Source organism: Pseudophryne corroboree, chromosome 5 (genome assembly GCF_028390025.1).
Source record: "Pseudophryne corroboree isolate aPseCor3 chromosome 5, aPseCor3.hap2, whole genome shotgun sequence".
NCBI lineage: Eukaryota > Metazoa > Chordata > Amphibia > Anura > Myobatrachidae > Pseudophryne > Pseudophryne corroboree.
The window spans coordinates 685,242,009-685,266,940 of record NC_086448.1 but is presented as its reverse complement, the minus strand read 5'-3'; the positions used below and the strand labels follow the sequence as shown (position 1 = coordinate 685,266,940).

Here is a 24,932-nt window from a genome sequence, read left to right as displayed (position 1 = left end):
TGCAGTTTCCGGGAGGGTAGGCAAGTATGGCATAAAGGATATACTTGCAGCATAAAGACTAGGATATACTTGCAGCATAAACACTAGGATATACTTATAGCATAAAGACAGTAACATACATTTAGGGGGGGGGGGATTAGTCCCCAAGGGGCAGTGGTGGATTGGGATAGAAAACCAGCGCGGGAAATTTATGAAAGCAGCACTAATGGGGTGGGGTCTGTTGTGGGGATGGAGTCTGTTGAGTAGCAGGATTCCTCCTTATAGGGTCTGATTTGTTGCGGCCTACCTTGTGTCTTTTGCTGCAGTTGCGTTTGTGAATTTATGCTAATGACGCTACAATGCCCTTCTCTGGTGTACATCCGTGTATCCAAATATGCAAGGACTGAGATGCCCACTTTCAATGTCTACAGATGCTGCAATCATGCTTTGTGCATCTTTAGATGCCACCATTGGTCGCACCATTGTAACTTTCACCAGCCCTATGCTAGGTGCAGATCATCTGTATGGCCTTCAATGTGAGCAATTCAACATCTCTAAATGCAACCACTGGCCCATACTACGTTACATCAACAGCTGATTAGCCAACCCCATGTAAACACACAGGAGTGCCCAACACATTTCTAATACACTTCTTGGTGCATGTGTCTGACTCTGTACTGCAACTCAGACACGGTGCAACTCAGACACAGGTTAAAGCACAGGTTAAAAACACTGCGCAAGAAAAAACAAAAAACACAATGGCCCCCACAAGATAAAAACACACATTGGCCCCCACAGGAGAAAACACACACATTGGCCCCACAGAAAAAAAATAAAACAAAATGGCACCCACCTGGGAAGAAAAATATATATATATTATAACTTTTGGTATTACAATTTGTTTAACATTTCCACTGCTGATTTAAATGCCCAGTGACACAAAGAAATGTTATCATTCATGCCTGTAACATTTATATATTAATTTATTTATTAACATTTATGTAGTGCTAGCATATTCCATTGCACTTTCTTTCAAAGTCGGGCAGTGGCGGATTGGGAACTGAATGTGGCCTTGGAAAAATTAGTAGAAGTGGCCTCACATGGGAAGTACCAGAGGATTACCCTGTAACCATGGCGGCAGCACCTTCCCCCCCCCCCCCCCCTCACATGTCAACAAACAATACAGGCCCCACCTGCAAATTGGGCCACCGGGAATCTTCCCACTGGGACCTATGGCGATCCGCCCCTGCCCCGGGATATCCAATTATCCCAGAATGCAGCCACCAGCAACTCTCATCTGGGATATTTTTCCAGGATCTCAGCAGCCTCTGAAACAAAATCCCTCATTAAATAGCCTGTGTTCGTGAATTTGGCAGTATTAACACATAGGTCCTTGAACTTATCACAGATTCTATGGCCGGTATTCAATTGTTATATCGCACCCGCTTTGCCATCTAATGTGAAGGGAGATTGCATGGCGATATTCAATTGTTCTTTTTAATCGTGCATATCGCGCCCATAAGTATCAGGTTAGCTGCATATAGCAGCTAAACCCAACCAAACTAATGGGCGCGACGCGAAGTCTCGCTTGAGCTCTCAAACGGGTTACTTTTCACTCATTTCAGCTTGCCATCCCCCTGGCGATAAAACAATTGAATACCGGCAAATGTGTTAATGCATCAAAACCAAAACTTTAATGGGCGCAAAATACAGTCTGAATAGCTCAAAGCTAAAAAGTGTGAAAAAGCTTGAGGCTACCCCTGTTTTTCGCACCTGTTGAATTTTCGGGGCTAATATAATGTAATTCCCCTCTTAGTGTAAAGAGTAAAGACAAGAATATACTTGCAGCATAAAGACAATAACTATACTTACAGCATAAAGACAAGGACATACATGTAGCATTAAGACAAGGATACACTTGCAGCAGAGGCGTTTCTAGAGAGAAGGGGACCTGTGTGCAGGCCCTCTCCTCTCCTGTAGCCGTTAACGCTCTCAGCACTGAGACTCTGGCACAGTGCCAGAGTCAGCGCATGCGCAGGACTACGAAAAAATGGCCGCTGCACCATTTTTCCGGAGTCCTGCGCATGCGCTGTAGACTCTGGCACTGTGCCAGAGTCTCTAGTGCTCAGTGCGCTAGCAGCGGCGGTGACGGCTACGGGAGAGGAAAAGGCCCACACACAGTCACTGATGGACGCTGGAAAGGTGAATATAGAAGAAATGGGTGCAGTGTGTGCGGTGTGGGCCCCCTCTGGACCCAGGGGCCCGTGTGCACTGCACACACTGCACCCATTATAGATACGCCACTGACTTGCAGCATAGAGACAAGGAAATACTTTCAGCACAAAGACAGTAACATTCATTTAGCATAAAGACTAGGATATACTTGTAGTATAAAGACAAGGATACTTGCAGAGTCTTAATTTCTATTCCTTCTGCAAAGGAGAGTCATTAAAATTTGCATATCGTAGCATTCAGTAGGAGGCCCAATGGTGGGACTTTATACCGTGTGACCTTTAGGTAAAGCAGATTTATGGATATGCTGGTAACATATAAATGTCCCCACGCTGCAGTGTTGTACATTACAGAGATTGATAAATTTGGAGATGCAAGCATCTGCCCTTGAACTAATAATCTAAAATGGCAAATGCAGACAAATGTAATATACAAGTACAAAGTGAAGACAAATGAATCACCTTCATGATACATGCAGCTGAATATTAGCAAAGAGGTTAAACATAAAAAAAGGATAAATGATGAAGAAATGTGCAGGTGCTGTAGGAAGTGAATAAAGTTTTTTAAAAATACAACTGCTTCAGGATCATGGGAAATGTAGTCCATAACATGAGAACTATAATAGAGCTCAGTAGCTGCCACAGCCCTAACAATTCAAACTGCAGAGTAATAAAGGCAGCAACTAAGATATAGGACTAATAAACAGAAAACACCCTGAAGATAAAGAGCAAGATTTTGTAGGAGCAAACCTAGCCGCTGCCATATAATATAGAATATACTTTACTAAGGTACACCACAAATTTTCTGCAGAACACATCCATGCAATATATTAACTCTACTGCATAAAATATTTCACACCTGGGCCATGCCAGTAAAACAGAACATCTTTATTTAAATGATTTGTCTGCATCATTAACAAGCTCATTTGGATTTTATTTGGCCATACCAGCAGCCAGATGCTCATCTCCACATGAATGGATAAGCATTTCTGTTCAGTTCCATTACCATACTCTGTGACAGTACATTCCTTTATAGGAACACTGAGAATAATCGCAATAGCTGAATCCAAACAGCCTCTCTGTGTTCTAAACCATTAAAAAATGCTTGTTTATTTCACCTTTAAACACAGATGTAAAGAAGATCAAACACACTAGAGGTCTCCTACCACCAAGGATGGGGGTCAGGCAATATCATGATGGGACATGATCATGTCACGTTCAAGACTTGTCACACGCCTGGGGCATGCTTAGTGCTTTTTGACCCTTACCCCTCCTATCAAAATACCCACTTACTGACACTTATCTACCGCTGCCTACCTCTTTTGGACAGAGCAACAGTGAAGAGGACATAACTTCCAACTATGACCTACAGGACAAAGATGTCTTGATTGGGACAGTGTATAGAACCGTCCCACCTAAATCAGTACTGTTGACCCAAAGACCATTCCAAAACCATCATAAGTCTTTTCTGTGATTACATCATCTCTAATTTTGAGGCATTTTTTAGATTGTTAAAGAAATCCAAACTTGAAACAGTGGCGCAAGTACAGGGCTGACAATGTGCGAAGTATGGCAATGCCGGACCTTCCTACTGGCATCACTTGAACCAGGGCTGGAGTAAGGTGTATGGGGGCCACAGGGCAATTTATACCCTTTTCAGACAGAAATCCAGACAATTATCCAGCATTTCAGTGCCGGGTCGTTATGCCGGTCTCTGCCTTTCACACAGAGAAGCAAATTACTGGATCAAGAATCTCTACCCGGTAATTTGCGGATCAAAACGGGTATTTCGTCTGTGTTAAAGGGTCAACCCGGGTCAAAATTCCCAGGTCTCCAACCCTGGTAAATTCCTGGGTCGAAGTCCTGGGAATTTCAACCCGGGTTGATACTTTCCCACAGAAAAAGGACCCGTGTTTTTCGGAAAATTACCAGGTAGTTATTCTGCACCCGGGAATTTGCCTTTCTGTCTGAAAAGGGTATTACTTGTGGGTGTCCCTACCAATAAAATTGTCAAAATGATATACTCCCAGCACCGCAAATGTGGTAAACACACTATTGTGCCCCCAGTTCCCATTATGCCACACAGAACCCCCAGTTCATATTATGCCACAGTGTCCCCACACTAGTGATGAACCTAGGTGTGAGGGCTCCTGGGCAACCTACCAAGTTGCCCTGTTGTTAATCCAGAACTGGGTGGGCTCTTCCCCAAATAATGCTATTGGCCACAGCAATAATGACTTCCACACCCGCGCCCAGAGCCGGATTAACAGACAGCATATATACAGCCTCCACCTCACACAGCTCTCCCTTCTCGCACAGTTCTCTCCACTCACACAGATCACCCCAGTCATACAGTATATTTTTTAAATACTTTATTAAGAAATATTTTTCATCTATTTTAGCATTTCTATTTTTTACTTGAATCTGCACTGGAATCTGGAGACTTGGCTTGCAGTGGAGTACGCATGTGTGACTTGGCAATGTCAGGAGGCACAATGAATGGAGTCATCGCAAGCTCATTCACAATTGCGTACACATTCGTAGCCTATATGCAATAAAGAGGAACATTAACTGCTCGAGTAGGTCTATGGCTACGCAGACTGGCGGCTGCAGTAGCGACTCAGGCGCCATGTTTTTCTGCGCACATGATCGCAGCTGACATCAGATACACACCCCAAAAACATCCATGACACACCTGCATGTTCTCAACCACTCCCCTTAACTCCCCGTTACCACCTTCAAACGGCCACTTCCTGTCAATCACTCTGTGACAAAGTTCTCAGTGCAAGAAGGATCGTAGTGGCACCCTTACATGTGCAGTGCGGTCGCAGCACATGCACAGTTTGCCGATAATCTCTCAATTGCGAAAACATCAGCACAGCATACAACTCTGAATTAGGCCCTAAGTTCCTGTAACTATATTTCCTTATTGGTGCATAAGAACATACGGGGCCGGACATTCGAACATACGGGGCAGGACATCCGAGTTGGCCGATGGTGAGGGTTCCCGGCCGAACTCGGACGTCTTTTTAAAGCGGCAATCATGCACAAGGCATGGTTTTGCCTTGTACATGATTGCAGTTTTTAAAAAAGTATGAGTTCGGCCACCAGCCAACACAGAAGTCATTACATCCAGCCCATGGGGAGAGGCTATAAGGCTGTGCACACATCAAGTCCTCTTTTATTTTAAAATGATGGTAGCCCGAAATATTTAACAAATTTGATAAGAAATTCTGTAATAATAATAATAATAATAATAATAATAATAAAAACCTTTCAAATAAAACCCATACAGGTTGAGTATCCCATATCCAAATATTCCGAAATACGGAATATTCCGAAATACGGACTTTTTTGAGTGAGAGTGAGATAGTGAAACCTTTGTTTTCTGATGGCTCAATGTACATAAACTTTGTTTAATACACAAAGTTATTAAAAATATTGTATTAAATGACCTTCAGGCTGTGTGTATAAGGTGTATGTGAAACATAAATGAATTGTGTGACTGTAGACACACTTTGTTTAATGCACAAAGTTATAAAAAATATTAGCTAAAATTACCTTCAGGCTGTGTGTATAAGGTGTATATGTAACATAAATGCATTCTGTGCTTAGACTTGTGTCCCATCACCATGATATCTCATTATGGTATGCAATTATTCCAAAATACGGAAAAATCCCATATCCAAAATACCTCTGGTCCCAAGCATTTTGGATAAGGGATACTCAACCTGTACAATAAATAACAACAATAAATTACAAGCTGCCTGAACTATGAATAAAGTGTTCTATAAACATTAATTATGTAAAAGTAGTACAACATGAAAGCCTTCTATTATAATTTTGTCTATATAATAATATCTAATAAAGTAAAATCAAAGGATGTTTAATTAAAAATTAATAAAAAAATAAAAAAATTACCATGAAGTCTTATGTATAGCAAAATAATGACAAATAATTTACATGCCCTACAAAAATAAGAATTTACTTACCGATAATTCTATTTCTCATAGTCCGTAGTGGATGCTGGGGACTCCGTAAGGACCATGGGGAATAGCGGCTCCGCAGGAGACTGGGCACATCTAAAGAAAGCTTTAGGACTAACTGGTGTGCACTGGCTCCTCCCCCTATGACCCTCCTCCAAGCCTCAGTTAGGATACTGTGCCCGGACGAGCGTACACAATAAGGAAGGATTTTGAATCCCGGGTAAGACTCATACCAGCCACACCAATCACACCGTATAACCTGTGATCTGAACCCAGTTAACAGCATGATAACAGAGGAGCCTCTGAAAGATGGCTCACAACAATAATAACCCGATTTTTGTAACAATAACTATGTACAAGTATTGCAGACAATCCGCACTTGGGATGGGCGCCCAGCATCCACTACGGACTATGAGAAATAGAATTATCGGTAAGTAAATTCTTATTTTCTCTAACGTCCTAAGTGGATGCTGGGGACTCCGTAAGGACCATGGGGATTATACCAAAGCTCCCAAACGGGCGGGAGAGTGCGGATGACTCTGCAGCACCAAATGAGAGAACTCCAGGTCCTCCTCAGCCAGGATATCAATTTTGTAGAATTTTACAAACGTATTTGCTCCTGACCAAGTAGCTGCTCGACAAAGTTGTAAAGCCGAGACCCCTCGGGCAGCCGCCCAAGATGAGCCCACCTTCCTTGTGGAGTGGGCATTTACAGATTTTTGGCTGTGGCAGGCCTGCCACAGAATGTGCAAGCTGAATTGTACTACAAATCCAACGAGCAATAGTCTGCTTAGAAGCAGGAGCACCCAGCTTGTTGGGTGCACACAGGATAAACAGCGAGTCAGATTTCCTGACTCCAGCCGTCCTGGAAACATATATTTTCAGGGCACTGACAACGTCTAGCAACTTGGAGGCCTCCAAGTCCCTAGTAGCCGCAGGCACCACCAATAGGTTGGTTCAGGTGAGACGCTGAAACCACCTTGGGGAGAAACTGAGGACGAGTCCTCAATTCCGCCCTGTCCGAATGGAAAATCAGATAAGGGCTTTTTCAGGATAAAGCCGCCAATTCTGACACGCGCCTGGCCCAGGCCAGGGCCAACAGCATGACCACTTTCCATGTGAGATATTTTAACTCCACAGATTTAAGTGGTTCAAACCAATGTGACTTTTGGAACCCAAAACTACATTGAGATCCCAAAGTGCCACTGGAGGCACAAAAAGAGGCTGTATATGCAGTACCCCTTTTACAAACGTCTGAACTTCAGGTACTGAAGCTAGTTCTTTTTGGAAGAAAATTGACAGGGCCGAAATTTGAACCTTAATGGACCCCAATTTCAGGCCCATAGACACTCCTGTTTTCAGGAAATGTAGGAATCGACCCAGTTGAATTTCCTCCGTCGGGCCTTACTGGCCTCGCACCACGCAACATATTTTCGCCAATTGCGGTGATAATGTTTTTGCGGTTACATCCTTCCTGGCTTTGATCAGGATAGGGATGACTTCATCCGGAATGCCTTTTTTCCTTCAGGATCCGGCGTTCAACCGCCATGCCGTCAAACGCAGCCGCGGTAAGTCTTGGAACAGACAGGGTCCTTGCTGGAGCAGGTCCCTTCTTAGAGGTAGAGGCCACGGATCCTCCGTGAGCATCTCTTGAAGTTCCGGTTACCAAGTCCTTCTTGGCCAATCCGGAGCCACGAATATAGTGCTTTCTCCTCTCCATCTTATCAATCTCAGTACCTTGGGTATGAGAGGCAGAGGAGGGAACACATACACTGACTAGTACACCCACGGTGTTACCAGAGCGTCTACAACTATTGCCTGAGGGTCTCTTGACCTGGCGCAATACCTGTCGAGTTTTTTAATCATGTGGACGACTTCTGGGTGAAGTCCCCACTCTCCCGGGTGGAGGTCGTGCTGAGGAAGTCTGCTTCCCAGTTGTCCACTCCCGGAATGAATACTGTTGACAGTGCTATCACATGATTTTCCGCCCAGCGAAGAATCCCTGCAGCTTCTGCCATTGCCCTCCTGCTTCTTTTGCCACCCTGTCTGTTTACGTGGGTGACTGCCATGATGTTGTCCGATTGGATCAACACCGGCTGACCTTGAAGCAGAGGTCTTGCTAAGCTTAGAGCATTGTAAATGGCCCTTAGCTTCAGGATATTTATGTGAAGTGATGTATCCAGGCTTGACCCTAAGCCCTGGATATTCCTTCCCTGTGTGACTGCTCCCCAGCCTCGCAGGCTGGCATCCGTGGTCACCAGGACCCAGTCCTGAATGCCGAATCTGCGGCCCTCTAGAAGATGAGCACTCTGCAACCACCACAGGATGGATACCCTTGTCCTTGGTGACAGGGTTATCCGCTGATGCATCTGAAAATGCGACCCGGACCATTTGTCCAGTAGGTTCCACTGGAAAGTTCTTGCGTGGAATCTAACGAATGGGATTGCTTCGTAGGAAGCCACCATTTTTACCCAGAACCCTTGTGCATTGATGCACTGAGACTTGGTTCGGTTTTAGGAGGTTCCTGACTAGCTCGGATAACTCCCTGGCTTTCTCTTCCGGGAGAAACACCTTTTTTCTGGACTGTGTCCAGGAACATCCCTAGGAAACAGAAGACAAGTCGTCGGAACCAGCTGCGATTTTGGAATATTGAGAATCCAATCGTGCTGCCGCAACACTACCTGAGATAGTGCTACACCGACTTCCAACTGTTCCCTGGATCTTACCCTTATCAGGGAATCGTCCAAGTAAGGGATAACTAAAATTCCCTTCCTTCGAAGGGATATCATTTCGGCCATTACCTTGGTAAAGACCCGGGGTGCCGTGGACCATCCCTACGGCAGCATCTGAACTGATAGTGACAGTTCTGTACCATAACCTGAGGTACCCTTGGTGAGAAGGGTAAATTTTGACATGAAGGTAAGCATCCTTGATGTCCCGAGACATCATGTAGTCCCCTTCTACCAGGTTCGCAATCACTGCTCTGAGTGACTCAATCTTGAATTTGAACCTCTGTATGTAAGTGTTCAAAGATTTTAGATTTTAGATTTAGAATCGGTCTCACCGAGCCGTCTGGCTTCGGTACCACAATAGTGTGGAATAATACCCCGTTCCCTGTTGCAGGAGGGGTACCTTGATTATCACCTGCTGGGAATACAGCTTGTGAATGGCTTCCAAAACTGCCTCCCTGTCAGAGGGAGACGTCGGTAAAGCCGACTTTTGGAAACGGCGAGGGGGAGACGTCTCGAATTTCAATATGTACCCTTGAGATATTACCTGAAGGATCCAGGGGTCTACTTGCGAGTGAGCCCACTGCGCACTGAAATTCATTGAGAACGGGCCCCCACCGTGCCTGAGCTTGTAAGGCCCTAGCGTCATACTGAGGGCTTTGCAGAGGCGGGAAAGGATTTCTGTTCCTGGGAACTGGGTAATCTCTTCAGCCTTTTTCCTCTCCCTCTGTCACGAGCAGAAAAGAGGAACCTTTTTTTCCGCTTGCCAACAAAGGACTGCGCCTGATAATACGGCGTCTTATTTTGAGAGGCGACCTGGGGTACAAACGTGGATTTCCCAGTTGTTGCCGTGGCCACCAGCACTGCACCTCCAGGCTGAGGCGATTGCTGGTCGCAGTATAACACCAGTATGTGTGTGAATACATTTTTGGATACCCTCCTGCTTTCTGTCAGCAGGATCCTTAAGGGCGGCCATCTCATGAGAGGGTAGAGCCCTTGTTCTTACAAGCGTGTGAGCGCCTTATCCCCCCTAGGGGGTGTTTCCCAACGCACCCTAACCTCTGGCGGGAAAGGGTATACAGCCAATACTTTTTAAGAAATTATCAATTGTTATCGGGGGGAAACCCACGCATCATCACACACCTCATTTTATTTCTCAGATTCAGGAAAACTACAGGTAGTTTTTCCCTCACCGAACATAATACCCCTTTTTGGTGGTACTCGTATTATCAGAAATGTATAAAACATTTTCCATTGTCTCAATCATGTAACGTGTGGCCCTACTGGAAATCACGGTTGTCTCTTCACCGTCGACACAGGAGTCAGTATCCGTGTCGGCGTCTGTATCTGCCATCTGAGGTAACGGGCGCTTTAGAGCCCCTGACGGCCTATGAGACGTCTGGACAGGCACAAGCTGAGTAGCCGGCTGTCTCATGTCAACCACTGTTTTTTTATACAGAGCTGACACTGTCACGTAATTTTCAACAGTACATCCACTCAGGTGTCGACCCCCTAGGTGGTGACATCACTGTTACAGACACTCTGCTCCGTCTCCACATCATTTTTCTCCTCATACATGTCGACACAAACGAACCGACACACAGCACACACACAGGGAATGCTCTGATAGAGGACAGAACCCCACTAGCCCTTTGGGGAGACAGAGGAAGAGTATGCCAGCACACACCAGAGCGCTATATATATATACAGGGATAACCTTATATAAGTGTTTTTCCCCTTATAGCTGCTGTATGTTTTAATACTGCGCCTAATTAGTGCCCCCCTCTCTTTTTTTAACCCTTTCTGTAGTGTAGTGACTGCAGGGAAGAGCCAGGGAGCTTCCCTCCAACTGAGCTGTGAGGGCAAATGGCGCCAGTGTGCTGAGGAGATAGGCTCCGCCCCCTTTTCGGCGGCCTTATCTCCCGTTTTTCTGTATATTCTGGCAGGGGTTAAATGCATCCATATAGCCCAGGAGCTATATGTGATGCATTTTTTGCCATGTAAGGTATTTTTATCATGTTTTATTGCGTCTCAGGGCGCCCCCCCCAGCGCCCTGCACCCTCAGTGACCGGAGTATGAAGTGTGCTGAGAGCAATGGCGCACAGCTGCAGTGCTGTGCGCTACCTTATTGAAGACAGGAACGTCTTCTGCCGCCGATTTTTCCGGACCTCTTCGCTCTTCTGGCTCTGTAAGGGGGCCGGCGGCGCGGCTCCGGGACCCATCCAGGCTGGGCCTGTGATCGTCCCTCTGGAGCTAATGTCCAGTAGCCAAGAAGCCCAATCCACTCTGCACGCAGGTGAGTTCGCTTCTTCTCCCCTTAGTCCCTCGATGCAGTGAGCCTGTTGCCAGCAGGTCTCACTGAAAATAACAAACCTAAACTAAAACTTTCACTAAGAAGCTCAGGAGAGCCCCTAGTGTGCACCCTTCTCGTCGGAAAATCTAACTGAGGCTTGGAGGAGGGTCATAGGGGGAGGAGCCAGTGCACACCAGTTAGTCCTAAAGCTTTCTTTAGATGTGCCCAGTCTCCTGCGGAGCCGCTATTCCCCATGGTCCTTACGGAGTCCCCAGCATCCACTTAGGACGTTAGAGAAATAAAAATAAACAAACCCTCAGTTTTACCATAACAGGCGGTGCAGCGTAATGTTTTTTTTTTTTATACATTTATTTACACTGCAGAAGTAGAACAAAAAATAACTCACTCTGTACAAGAGGTGCCAGACTGCCACTTTAGCAATCAGCGGTGGCTGCTGACCATGGGCCGAATCGGTCGCTCAGAGAGCACGGAAGGCCGCGCGCAGCGTAGCCTCCGGCTCTCTGGTTCCATGGTCTCCATGGAAATGGGGGCGTGCCGCGAGTCCAGGCCCACGGACTCGCGGCGTGTCCCGCCCCCCCCCAGCAACCATCGCCATGGTAATGGGGGCGTGCCACGAGTCCACGCCCCATGACTCACGGCACGCCCCAATACGATGTACGGCGCGCCATCTGTGCCACGCGCGTTCACAAATACCAGGGCCGAATCAAGGCCCCAGTCCATCACTGCTGCAGACCCTGGGCTGCAGCGCCGACCAAAGACTGCAGGCGGGACCCGGCCATTGCATATAAATCTACAAGTTGTATGTAACATATGTGCTGGCTTCCTTACCCCCTTACCCCGGGATCAGCAACCGCCGCAGCACAGGACACAGGCACACTGTGCTCAGGCTATTGTCAATAAGCCTGCCCCCAGACTCCCATTGGCTGGTTTCACAGGAAGCTGGTGAATGTGTCAACGGCCACTATGAAGGACAGTTGCGGGAGGGGGGGGGGTTTGCGGGGTGAGTCCCGGTCTGAGAGACTTGCCTAACTTTCCGGGGGGCTGGGAGCCACCTGGACGATTTGTGACGGTAGGCAAGTATGAAAAATATGCTTAGCGTATGCTGAGTTGCACTGGACATGGGGCACCAAGAAAGGCTGTTTGGCGCAACTGTGGCCATAGTGTATGAAGACAAAGCTTCTTTTTTTTTTTTTACACTGATCTAGGGACAGGCATATAAAGCACTCTTGGCCAGTGATGGGTTACAGCATCTGCTTTGGCTTATATCACTTGCTAGCAAACATACTTGTGCATGCCAATTGCATGTGAATGTACGCACTTCCATGCATTTGGGCACAGCATTGCCTGGTCTGCTTTGTACTCAGTAATGATTTTGTATTGCTGCTGTCATAGCTCTTTCCAGGAAGCAGATGGTGACAATGCAATGAGGAGAGGAGAAAGGAGAACACTGTGCTGTAATGTCCTGATCATCATTGGACTTCCATTTGGCTAAAGACAAAAACATTCATTTTGCCTGTCTGTCACATCTCTGTGACGATCACATGAAATTACCCTACACAACTGGATGTCTGCAAATTTGAGTAAAGTTAGTGAAATAACTAAGCAATAACCTGAATTACTTTCATACTGACAAAAGTCTACTACAGTTTTGCTGTATCTTCTACGGGAGAATCAACAAATAATAGGAAGTGATGCACATTAACTTATTCCACAATATTTTACAATATTCCACCTTCAGTGTCGCATGGTTTGAGGCTACATCCACATGGATACATTTCCATCTGATTGTGTGCGCTCAGCAGATCGGAGTGTGAAAATGATGTTTGTATCACTTTGCACACTCCTTCACGCTCCAAAGCTTCAACATTGCCCAAAATAGAACATTTGCAGCCGAGAGTCACATTTAGTGGATGCTTTGTCCATTTCAGGCCAGTTTTTATTTGTATTTTCATTTAAGTTAATAACAGTATAACAGTACTTTAAAGTGGAAGTAAACCCAAAAATTGTAAATACTTTAAAACTTTTTCTAGTAAAATATGTGAAATGGCTAAAAAAGGATGACTAACATTAGTTCTCCAACATTAGCTTTTGCAGGCTTTGATATTCCATGATGATATCTACCAGCGGTATCACTGTAATGGAACATGCTGCGTGCAAAGGCAATCTACTGCATCCAAAAACGCTCATCTCTGATTATGTATTCTCTGTAGATATAAAAATAACTAATATCGATAGATCACTGTATTTCCCCTGCACTCCTAGGCCCATACCAAGGCCCAGGTAATCTGTAGCTGCTCCACAGCGCCCTCTTGCTTACTAGTGAACTCTCTCAAAATGGCTGGGAGGGCCACCTGATTTTTGGGAGCCTCCTGGCCATTCTGGAAGAGTGGACAAGTCTCCCAGCCGGGTACTGTCTGCCTGGGATGCGGTCAAGATCCCGCCGGATGGAATCCCGTCGGTCGGAATACCGACCGGCACAATCCCGACATATTCTCCCTATGTGGGTGTCCACGACACCCATAGAGGGAGAATAAATGAGTGTGCCGAGCGCCCCCTGTTCCGCCCCAATACATTGTAATTCACCCCTGCCATTCCCCGTCATGTCATACCCCCTCTGGCTGACCTAGCTGCCCCCTCCCGGATGGGGCAGCCAGAATATCGGCAAGTATGCCCCTCTTGGCTACCCTGTAAACCACTGCCACAAGGACAGACAAAATTTGCAGCAATATGGCAATGTGTAGCCAGCAACATTTACATTACTTTCTAAGTAAACAAATAAGAAAATATATGATAGGGGTGTACTGTATGGAGGAAGGAGGGAATTTAGAACTAATTTACTAATTAAATCAGTATATTAATAATGTGTAAAGAATAGAAATAATAATAAAAAAAAAAAGTGAATTGCAAACAGATATTAAAACAGCGCCAAAACACATGATGGTGACAGGGGGAGAGCTATTATGGGTAAATTAACAGTTACACTGCCTGTAGCGAGATCAGCGGTCTCAGGCACTAAGAATAAAGGTTTAGCTGCTGTACACATACACGTGCCGGAAGTTACGGGAGACTCGTGATTTTTCGGGTATATCCCCGGCCCACAGGTAAAGTAGGTGGCTCTCCTATATCACTTCCTAATGAAGTGGGCAGGATGGGGAGATAAAATGGGGAACCTCGGGGTCGTAGGGAGGCAGCTGCACTAAAATTACGCTAATTGCGTCATTTTAGCCCCACCCTGCAAAACACTGCGTTTTGCCATGATGGTGGTGGACGAAGCGCCGTCCCGTACCCAAAGCTGTCAGTAGTATTTCCTCTCCGGCTTCTCATGGAGAGGAGATAAATAAAGCAGGAAAATATATTCCCTTAACCAAAATATGTGTTATTGCGGCTATTGTATCTATGTTTATGTGCATGACCATTTGTGTAACGGCCAATGCCATGTCAACATTTTTACCCTGTTGACCTTTTGTACCTGTCAACCTTAAGCACTGTCAATCATTCATCTGTCGACTTTTTGTACCTGACGACTTACTGTAATGCATGTCAACCATATGGTGTCAACCTATTGACCATACCTCCCAACTTTCCCGATTTTCGTGGGACTGTCCCGTTTTTGGGGGACTGTCCCGCTGTCCCACCCGCGGGCCGCAGTGTCCCGCGGTGATGGGGGGGCAGTTGGGAGTCTCTATCTCCCGCTGCCCTGTTTAGCAGAGCAGCGGTGAATAAACCGTCTATTCACTGGAGTCAGAGGAGGAGGGGGCATGCCAGCGGCTCACAGAGCGCTGGGCATGCCCCCTCAGTGATGAAAATGGGGGCGTGGCTCACGATTGCGGATCCTCCCGCGAAGCCACGGCCCTTTTAATAGACCACGCCCCCTTTTCGGGAATGCGCGCGGCTTCGCCGCGCGTGTGTCCCTCTTCCAACGAGGACAAAGTTGGGGGGTATGTGTTGACTGTCTACCATAACATTGGATCCACACCCCCTATGCTTGTACTATTTGCTGTGGATTTCCACCCTTTATGTGCGTGACCCCTGCTGATAATGTATGCCCTTAATAACTTCAGTCATGTTTTTAGATATATTTACAATATTGTAATTGTAATTTGTTGGAAAAAATAGAGAAAAAAATAACGTCACTGTAAACAGGTTTACAACTCCCACATAAAAAAAAAGTACACTTCTATCCACCACCCAGTCCAGCAAGCACCGGCTACCCTCCCGTTCACCCACCAAACATTGCAGCTTAATCCACTTAAAGCAGAAGAAAAAAGATTCCACTTCACAGCACAAAGCGAGTACAGGCTGCCTCAGGCACTGACAATTTAATTCCAAAGCAGGTGTTGGATGGAGCTGGTGCCTGATCTGCATGTGAGCAGAGTTAAAGCAAGGTGCACACTTCACACATTACAGAGATGATGTTTGTTTTTTGTCTGAGAGCTGAAACAATCCAGAGAACATCCGATTACCAGTGTATTCACTACTCAATTATGGTACCTACTGAGATGATAAAAGTCCCTAAAGAATGTTTAGGCACCGTTTTAAACGCACCATGGGGCAGATTCAGAGATGGTCGCAGTGGCTAGGCTACGGGCTGCAGTGGCAGGCGGGCAGGTCCCGTCTCAATGTTGGTGTGCAGTGGCATGTGGGGTCTCTCCCCAGCAGCTGGTGCGATGTTACCATGGCACCTATGATGCGGTGCTCCTGCTTCCGAGTTGAGAAGGCACACACATGTGTCACGGTACACTAACGGTGAAGGTTCAGGCCGCATTCCACTCGTTTCCCATTAGTATTGCGGGGCCACAAAAATATACATTTGGGCCACATGCGGCCCGTGGGCCGTGTATTTGACATGTCGGTTATAGACAATTCACCATATGCGCACCATTGACACTTGCACCAGCCCCATGGCAGGTGCAGTTTCTCTGTCTGACAATGGCTTCTGTGGAAGAGGCTATGCACCTGGTACTGCATCCACTATCACTGACACACCTGCGACACTCACATAATAGGCCCATGAGACAGACATTCTTTTGTGTTCACTTCAGGACACATCCCAGTCACCACCCAGAAATGCCAATCCCTTTGCTGCACCACATCTGTTCCCTACTGAGCAGTATGCAACAGCGCCTCTGTGTGTACATTCAGGGTAATGCATGCGCCTAATGGTGCAAATATAATCGCCCACCTTTATGAACAATGGTATTGCAAGCAGCGTGCATGCACCTCTATATCAGGCTCTTAATGTGTTAGATACATCATTCAATAAATTGGGTATTTGGAAATCACCATTAAATACTGTAGTACTAAAGGTGCTCATATAACTTATGATTATGACACTTCTAGACTTATTAACAACAAAACACAGCATGTGATGGGCAAATGACAGTGGCTCCCAATCAGTATTTGCTTCGATCTATTTGATGGAGGATATTGTTAGATAATGACCACAGTCTGATTGAACGCATGCCATTGATCTGGATGCTGCTGGATAACATACCCCCCAACTGTCCCGATTTTCGCAGGACAGTCACATTTTTTTTGGTCTGTCCCGCTGTCCCTGCCACGGGCCGCAGTGTCCCGCGGTGGGGGGGGGGGGTCGGCAGCTGGGAGGCTCCTGATCACTCGCTGTTCTGCTCAGTTCAGAGTAGAGCAGCTGTGAATAGACGCTGTGCGCATGCACACAGCGTCTATTTCAGTGAGCTAGATGGACTGGGGGCATGGCCAGCGGCTCACAGAGCGCTGGCCGTGCCCCAACTGTGACAAAAATTGAAGGCGTGGCTCACGATAGCGTCACCCAGGTGAAACCACATGCCCTTTCCATTAGGCCACGACGCCTTTTTGGCACAGCGCGGCACAGCCGCGCTAAGAGTCCCTCACAACATCAGAATGTTGGGAGGTATGGGATAATGGATCGCCCATTATCAATTATAACTATTGTACAAGTTACCAAGGATTCCTGTCACCATAAAAGGCAGAAGGTACAGTAAGTACTTTTACACAGGGCTCAGAAATCCAAGATGATGACTAGTATCAGGGCAGCAATCAGGGGTGATATGCCAGTACTGCAGTCCTGGGTGCAGACAGAGAAGGGTGCCCGGGTGGCAGCAGAGCTTCCAGTCTGAGACCGCCGACTGGCCCTGCAACTGGCGCCAGATTCATAATGCCATTGGTGCTATAGCTTCATGGCTTCCTGATGGTCTGACTGCTAAAACCAGCTAGAGGCTCAAGGGGACATGTACTAAGTAGCGATAAAAGTGGAGAAGTGAGCAAGTGGAGAAGTTGCCCATGGCAACCAATCAGCTGCTCTGTATAGTTTTATAGTATGCAAATTATAAATGTTACGTCAATGCTGATTGGTTGCCATGGGCATCTTCTCCACTGGCTCACTTCCCCACTTTTATCACTGCTTAGTACATGTTCCCCTCAGTGCCAAATTCACTCCTGCTGATGGGACGCAGGGAAAGATGAGGGGCTGCTGGACGGACAAAAAGACGTGATAGGCTACTGGACTGACAAGGAGAGGTTATAGGCTACTGGAGGAGGTGAGAGGCTGCTAGACGGACGGGGGAAAGTGAGATGCTGCTGGAGGTAAGAGGCTGCTGGGGGAGTGGGACAAAGGGAGGTGAGAGGCTACTGGAGGGAGTGGGACACGGGGAGGTGAGAGTTTACTGGAATCCTAGGACACGGGGAGCTGACAGGATGCTGGAAGGACACAGGGGGAGGTGAGGTGAGAGGCTGCTGGTGGGGTGGAGGCACCTGCCTATTTTGTTAGTACTGGGCCCCACAATTTCTGATTGCAGCCCTGACATTATTATTCCTTAAAATGCACAACTTTTCTTAATGAACACTGAGATGACATTAGAGCTCCCTAAATACAAGAAATTTCATCACAATGCACCATTTATACAATTATTTTTATAGGTTATACATAATTTACCATCACTTTTGTACAATAAAGAGATTAGGAAACACTAGGTATGTTTGTGATTATAAAACCACAAGTCTGAGCACTTTTATACAAATTATTAAGTACTGTAACTTCATTTAAGCTATTTATAATATAATATGTTCACACTTAATAACATTGGATGCAAGTATTCAATTTATAGAAATAGTTCAAAATTTTTTATTTTAAAATATGCATATACAGCACATGATGCAGCAATTCTAAGAAGTAGAATTCCAATTCCACCCTCCAAGTATTTATGTATATCACCTCTCCATACACAGCACTACTTAATGTAAGACATGTTTTGCTGGAGATGGAAAGGACGTAGAATAAATCTTTCTCAATGATAGTAAAAAGTGAGGATGCAATTTAGCAATAAGTACTTTTCAGATCCAACTCAAATGACCTTAAATAAAAGCATATAAATCTACAGTTTGCCTCTAAAATATCATGACCTTGCTTTATAGTTCAACACAGTAAGTCTAAATTATGGTATAAAGTATTAATCATTAAGTTCCACACTGGAACATGAAAACTTTTTATGGGATTTGGAAGTGCTGAGTTCTAAGAGATTACAAGGTAAAGTTGACAATATGGCCAGGGCTATCTCTTTCTTACAGTACACAGACACTGTGCCTTTATTTATTGAGATTACAACACAGTACAATATATTGTTGGAAACATTGGTGATTTGCAGTGGGTCATAAAAATATGACCCTCTCGTCATTTGTAATAAAAAATTCTAAAAGAAATTAGGATTAAAAAGTATTCATTTGTGAAATATGACCAGTTAGCATTTATATACAAGATGTCACCATTGTTTGGGAACTGTGATTAAATATGAAATATATCTTTTGTGGCAGGGACAGCATGATTCCACATGAACATGGAACAGCAAGATTTGGCAGGACTGGAGCAGCAGCAATAGACCAGGTTTTAGCTGAATCTGTTGTAAGACACAGCTGGGCTAATCACTACAACTTGTTTGCTACCTTTAAAATGTTTTTTTTCAGTAGGTCATGGCTCCTGATGCCAGCAAGTGGCTAGGCTATAGATTGCGGTCTGGGGTTATGGCCCTCATTCCGAGTTGTTCGCTCGCTAGCTGCTTTTAGCAGCATTGCACACGCTAGGCCGCCACCCTATGGGAGTGTATCTTAGCTTAGCAGAAGTGCGACCGAAAGATTAGCAGAATTGCGAATAGAAATTTCTTAGCAGTTTCTGAGTAGCTCCAGACTTACTCAGCCATTGCGACCAGCTCAGTCCTTTTCGTTCCTGGTTTGACGTCACAAACACACCCAGCGTTCGCCCAGCCACTCCCCCGTTTCTCCAGCCACTCCTGCGTTTTGCAACTCGAACGCCTGCGTTTTTCCGCACACTCCCATAAAACGGCCAGTTTTCGCCCAGAAACACCCACTTCCTGTCAATCACACTACGATCAGCACAGCGATGAAAAAGCTTTGTTATGCCGTGAGTAAAATTCCTAACTTTTGTGTAAAATAACTAAGCGCATGCGCTCTGCGAACCTTGTGCATGCGCAGTAAGCGACTAATCGCAGTATAGCGAAAATCGTCAACGAGCTAACAACTCGGAATGACCCCCTATGTTAGGAGCCATTTGGAATCCGCACCCTTTGTGTTTACCAGAACTTGGAATGTTGTGCTGCTGTAATAAAGACTACCTGTAAAACCTGACCTGCAAAACCTGTATGTGCTGTGTAACCTGCCGGAGATGGAAATAAAGTGAGTTGGACTGTACTCCATCTATGTGGTTCTGTCACTATATATATATATATATATATATATATATATATATATATATATATGTAAACGATAGATAGATAGATAGATAGATAGATAGATAATAGATAGATAGATAGATAGATAGATAGATAGATAGATAGATAGATAGATAGATAGGTATTAGCATGCTGGGCAACAGTAGCCTAGATGTTGCTTCTAAGTTCTAACACATAATATTATGTGTTTATGCTCCTATGTTCCATTCCACATATGGTTTGGTGACAGGTGATAAATTGTTATTAATGGTGTGAAAGTTGTTGTACAGTATGCCAAAATGCTGTGTCTGTTAGACATATAAATCAATCTCCTAAATACATTTGGCACTAAATAAAACAAAACATCTCACTCATTCTTCCATTTGAGTTACAATTACAGTAACACAATAGTGCAGCAGTTTCAGGACTATTCTCTAGCAGACTACAAACAATGTAACTGTGAACAGCAGCAGAACAAAATGACATCTTTCTTTTGTCAGGTTTATGCAAACTAGTTGGGTTGACAGAGAGAAAATGATACAATACTATCACAGAAGTGACAGCTCCCTCCCAGGCAGCTGCATCCTTCAACCACAGACAAACAAAAGGAAAAGGAAGATTTGTATGTGTTAAACCACAAAGGAAGACACATCTTTTAACACAGCCCTAATAGACAGAGGAAACCTGCACAGACCTGGCAGAGAGACTGCATCGTACCCAAGTCCAGGTACAGATAGGTGAGGCAGGCTTGTGTAATACATATTGATTTTAACTATATTTAACGGTATTAAATATTCACAGGGCACTTCCAGAAGAGAGCAGTGAAGCATGCATTGCAGGGATTAGATGAGACACTGGCTACTGCTTAGTCACATGGGCGTTTATGGAAGTGTCAAACCACCTACCGGTACCTACCACCACTTCTGTGACCAGACTCAGACATTGCACCTATGCAGAAAGCTAATAATTGCAAATAAACCACTTCAGTCGCATAGCACATTATATGAGTACAATTTGAACACAAAACATGGACATACTGTAGCTCCATAATGCAGTCTTTATATTAAAGATTAGAGACATTTGCCAGACAAAGCGACAGACACCGGTTATTTGAATGCAAGTTGACTGATCACCAGGGTGATGTCAAAGTGCAGTAATAATACTCACCATCTGCAGAGTGCAGATGAATATCAGTGTACAGCGTCCTGTGCAGCATGCCATGGTGTAGTGTCCTGCAGAGTGAGGCACCCAAGCTCCGGAGTGATGCTGGACAGCTCCTAAGGCGTAGCTGCACTTTCTTAGGGCTGCTGTGAGATTCAGCACCTGCAAGAGCAGATCGGTGCTACTAGAGATCCCAGTCTGCTATCTCCAAAGCTACATTCAACAGCATCACAGGAACAAAACTGCAATCTCTCTGCCAAATCCCATACAGTCTGCAGTGATCCCAAATTACCACCAAAAATCCCAAAGACAGAGCAAGAAACAGCGCAGATATCCAGGATCCAGACCTCTCCTTCCTTTCTTCTCTTCTACATTTGACTTTTCATTGCTTTAGGCCGGATGAAGGCTCTCTGCTGCCATCTATTGTAGACACAATGCATGGCCGCCATAGGTTTATTGAATCTGCCCAAGTTCATACTGTTTCAGTGTATTTCCAAATCTCATTAGTTTCCCTATCATTCAATCACACGTATTTCTACATTTTCTACTGACTTTATGACAAATGTATTATAGAAGGAAATAACAATTGCATAAGCTGTCTAGTTCAGACTGTAGGTGTAAGTTGTAATGTATTTTGCAAGCTGTGAGTACTGTATGTTATAAATGCTGTCATAAATGAATTGGAGTGTGATGGACGTGTCATTTCTTTCTGATGTGTTATTCTAAGTGCAGTGCTTTTTTTTTAAACAAAAACTTTAGTTTGTTGAAGTTCCATAGACAGAGAAAACGCACATAAAGCTGCACAGATCAAAGGCAAAGCCAATAGCTTAACAACAGGAACACACATCAGTAATAAGACATTTGGAATAGATGTGAGTCATAGTCTGATTCAGAAGTGGACGCTGACCGCACGCAATGCTGATGTTCAAGTAGTTGAGTAATTATTTGCAAAGGTATACATATGATATTCCAGCAGACGGCGGCATCCCGTCTGCCGGAATCCCGTCAGCGAGGCAGCAAGTCCCCTCGCAGGCTCGCTGTGCTTGCCATGCATCCGGCTGTTGGGATTCCGTCAGTGTCCTCCTGAATGCAGGGATCATGACTGCTGGTATATTGATTGCATCCCATTTGCAACTGAACATGGGCAAAAAAATTGAAAACACCTCCATGGCGCATGCATTACCATGAGCGTACACACAAAGGCGCTGTTGCATATGGCTTAGATGAGATCAGAAACTGAGCACCAAATTATGGCATTCCTGGTAGGTGACTGGAAGATGGCCTAAAGTGAATGCAAAAAGTCTGTCTCATAGGCCTGTTATGGTAGTGTTGCAGGTATGTCAGCAAAAGCAGCTGCGTTTCCAGACGTGCAGCCGCTGCTACAGAAGCTATAATCGGATGGAGAAGCCATACCCGCCATTGAGCTGGGGAATAGTGTGCCATAGTGTGCTGATGTTGGTATGTCAAGAATAGCTGGTAGTGTAACAGCATGCAGAGACATGAAACGTGGTAATCCTAGTGCTTTTATATTCAGACGCAGGCATCTACATTCTTGGGAGGCTGAAACTAGCATTTACATATTACCGCTGCCGCAACTCCGACAACTGACACAGCATCAGACACAGCAGCATCCACATTTGTGTCAGGCCCATATAATACGCACTGCCAACATTCTAACCATAATTTCCTACCTTTAACTTGTCATCTCAGGGAGAAGCCCGTGGAGGACAAGCAGGTGGGCTGTGACATGGGTAGAGTTACATAGTTACATAGTCAGGCTGAAAAGAGGCAAACTGCCCATCGGGTTCAACCTGTATTCTGTGTTAATCTATTCTTATTATAATGTGCCTGCTGAAGTAATGGCTTAGTACCAAATGAAAACAATTATTCTTACCACTCCCAGATAATGTAATGTCAATATGTTAAATGCTATAGCCCTGGATACATTTACTAGTTAGGAATTTGTCCAATCCGCTTTTAAATACATTTACAGAGTCTGCCATTATAAACCTCTCTGGCAGGGAGTTCCAAATCTTTATTGCCCTTGCCGTGAAGAACCCTTTCCTATGTTGTGTACGGAATTTCCTCTCCTCTAACCTAAGCGAGTGCCCACGCGTCCTATATAGAGTACTTTTAAGAAATCCTCTGCTAGCTCCTTGTAATTACCCTTTACATATTTGAAGATATTAATAATTTCTTCTCTTAGACACCTCTTTTCTAGTGTATACATATTTAACCTAGCAAGCCTTTCCTCGTTCTCCAGAGACTCTAACCCTTTTATCAGTTTAGTAGCTCTTCTTTGAACTCTTTCTAGTTCCCAGATATCTTTTTTATAATACGGTGCCCAGAACTGGACACAATATTCTAGGTGCAGACGTTCCAATGATTTGTACAGTGGCAGGATTACATCCTCGTCCCTTGTCTCAATGCCCCGTTTAATGCACGCAAGCACTTTACTTGCCTTCTTTGCCGCACTTTGACTTTGTGTACTGTTATTATGCCTATTATCTATGAGCACCCCCAAATCTTTTTCCACCATAGTTACCCCTATATTTTCCCCTTCTAGAGTGTAGGATGCATGTGTTCCCCCCCCCCCCCCCCAAAATGCATAACTTTGCATTTGTCTATATTAAACCTCATTCCCCATTTAGATGCCCAGGTTTCCAGTTTAACTAAGTCATTCTGTAGAGACTCCACATCGCCTTCTGAATTAATTACCTTACACAGTTTAGTATCATCTACAAAGATTGATACTGTGCTTTCTCATACGTCCTAGAGGATGCTGGGGTCCATTTCATGACCATGGGGTATAGACGGTTCCGCAGGAGCCATGGGCACTTTAAGACTTTTCAAGGGTGTGAACTGGCTCCTCCCTCTATGCCCCTCCTCCAGACCTTAGTTTTAGAAATGTGCCCAGGCAGACTGGATGCACTCCAGAGGAGCTCTACTGAGTTTCTCTGAAAATACTTATGTTAGGTTTTTTATTTTGAGGGAGAACTGCTGGCAACAGTCTCCCTGCTTCGTGGGACTGAGGGGGCAGAAGTAGGAACCAACTTCCTAAAGAGTTTCATGGCTCTGCTTCTGGCTGACAGGACACCATTAGCTCCTGAAGGGAACTGAAAGCTAGCCGTGCCTAGATGCTCACTCCCACAGCACGCTGTCACCTCCCTCACAGAGCCAGAAGTCATAAAACTGAATATAATCTGTTGAAGATGTGAATTTTAATAGTTCTGCCTTTCATCCACAGGGACCCCTCTGGGTCACATACAATTTTGCACAAGTAGTACAAACTGATACCGACACGGACCAGGGGAATAGGTCCTAAGTTAGCAAAAAGCATTCAAAACATGTTTTAGCTATAAAGGAGGTGTCACGGACCCCGGCCGCCTCACTCTCCGGATACACCAATCCGAGAGTTGCGCCAGCGCCGTGCGAATCTCCGCTGCCACCAGCAAAGACTTTTCAACGTATTGCGGACGTTGCAGGTGTCTTTAGCTTCACCTGTGATCACCAATCTCAATATCTCATGAAAACCATAGGTAACGTACTTCACTTGGCTTGACTTGGGTTCAAGAACACAGCAGTCAGATCTAATTATATGTTTATTATAATCAAGAAATATCTTCGGGTTTACACTGGTAAAAAGATTACAAAGAATATAAGGAGTTTAGAAAAGATATACAGGTTACTAGCAGTCTCAATAAACAAAAAGAGAATAATTTCAGAAGCCTAACTTACTCAACCTCAGTTAGCTTTCTGTGTGGAGGGATCTCACAATGGAAGATATATGGTGCATTCCCAGCTCCTGGCTG

The 24,932-nt window shown here is 45.1% G+C and overlaps 1 protein-coding gene and 1 long non-coding RNA gene across 3 annotated transcripts in view; one reads left to right on the top strand and one right to left on the bottom strand.

The window, feature by feature from the left end:
- Window positions 1-21,511, bottom strand: part of NKAIN3 (sodium/potassium transporting ATPase interacting 3) — a 1,038,088-nt gene extending 1,016,577 nt beyond the window's left edge. The window contains exon 1 of one of the 2 annotated variants that reach the window (XM_063923781.1): window positions 21,127-21,511. In XM_063923781.1, coding sequence (XP_063779851.1) covers window positions 21,127-21,180 — 54 coding nt within the window. In that variant the 5' untranslated portion in view covers window positions 21,181-21,511. The remainder of the gene's footprint in view (window positions 1-21,126) is intronic. The other variant, XM_063923780.1, reaches the window with a different exon arrangement.
- On the top strand, window positions 19,054-21,132 carry LOC134928265 (uncharacterized). The gene is made up of 3 exons (XR_010177877.1): window positions 19,054-19,136; window positions 20,460-20,686; window positions 20,761-21,132. It is a non-coding gene; the product is annotated as an uncharacterized LOC134928265 (long non-coding RNA).
- Window positions 21,512-24,932: the final 3,421 nt, after the last annotated feature.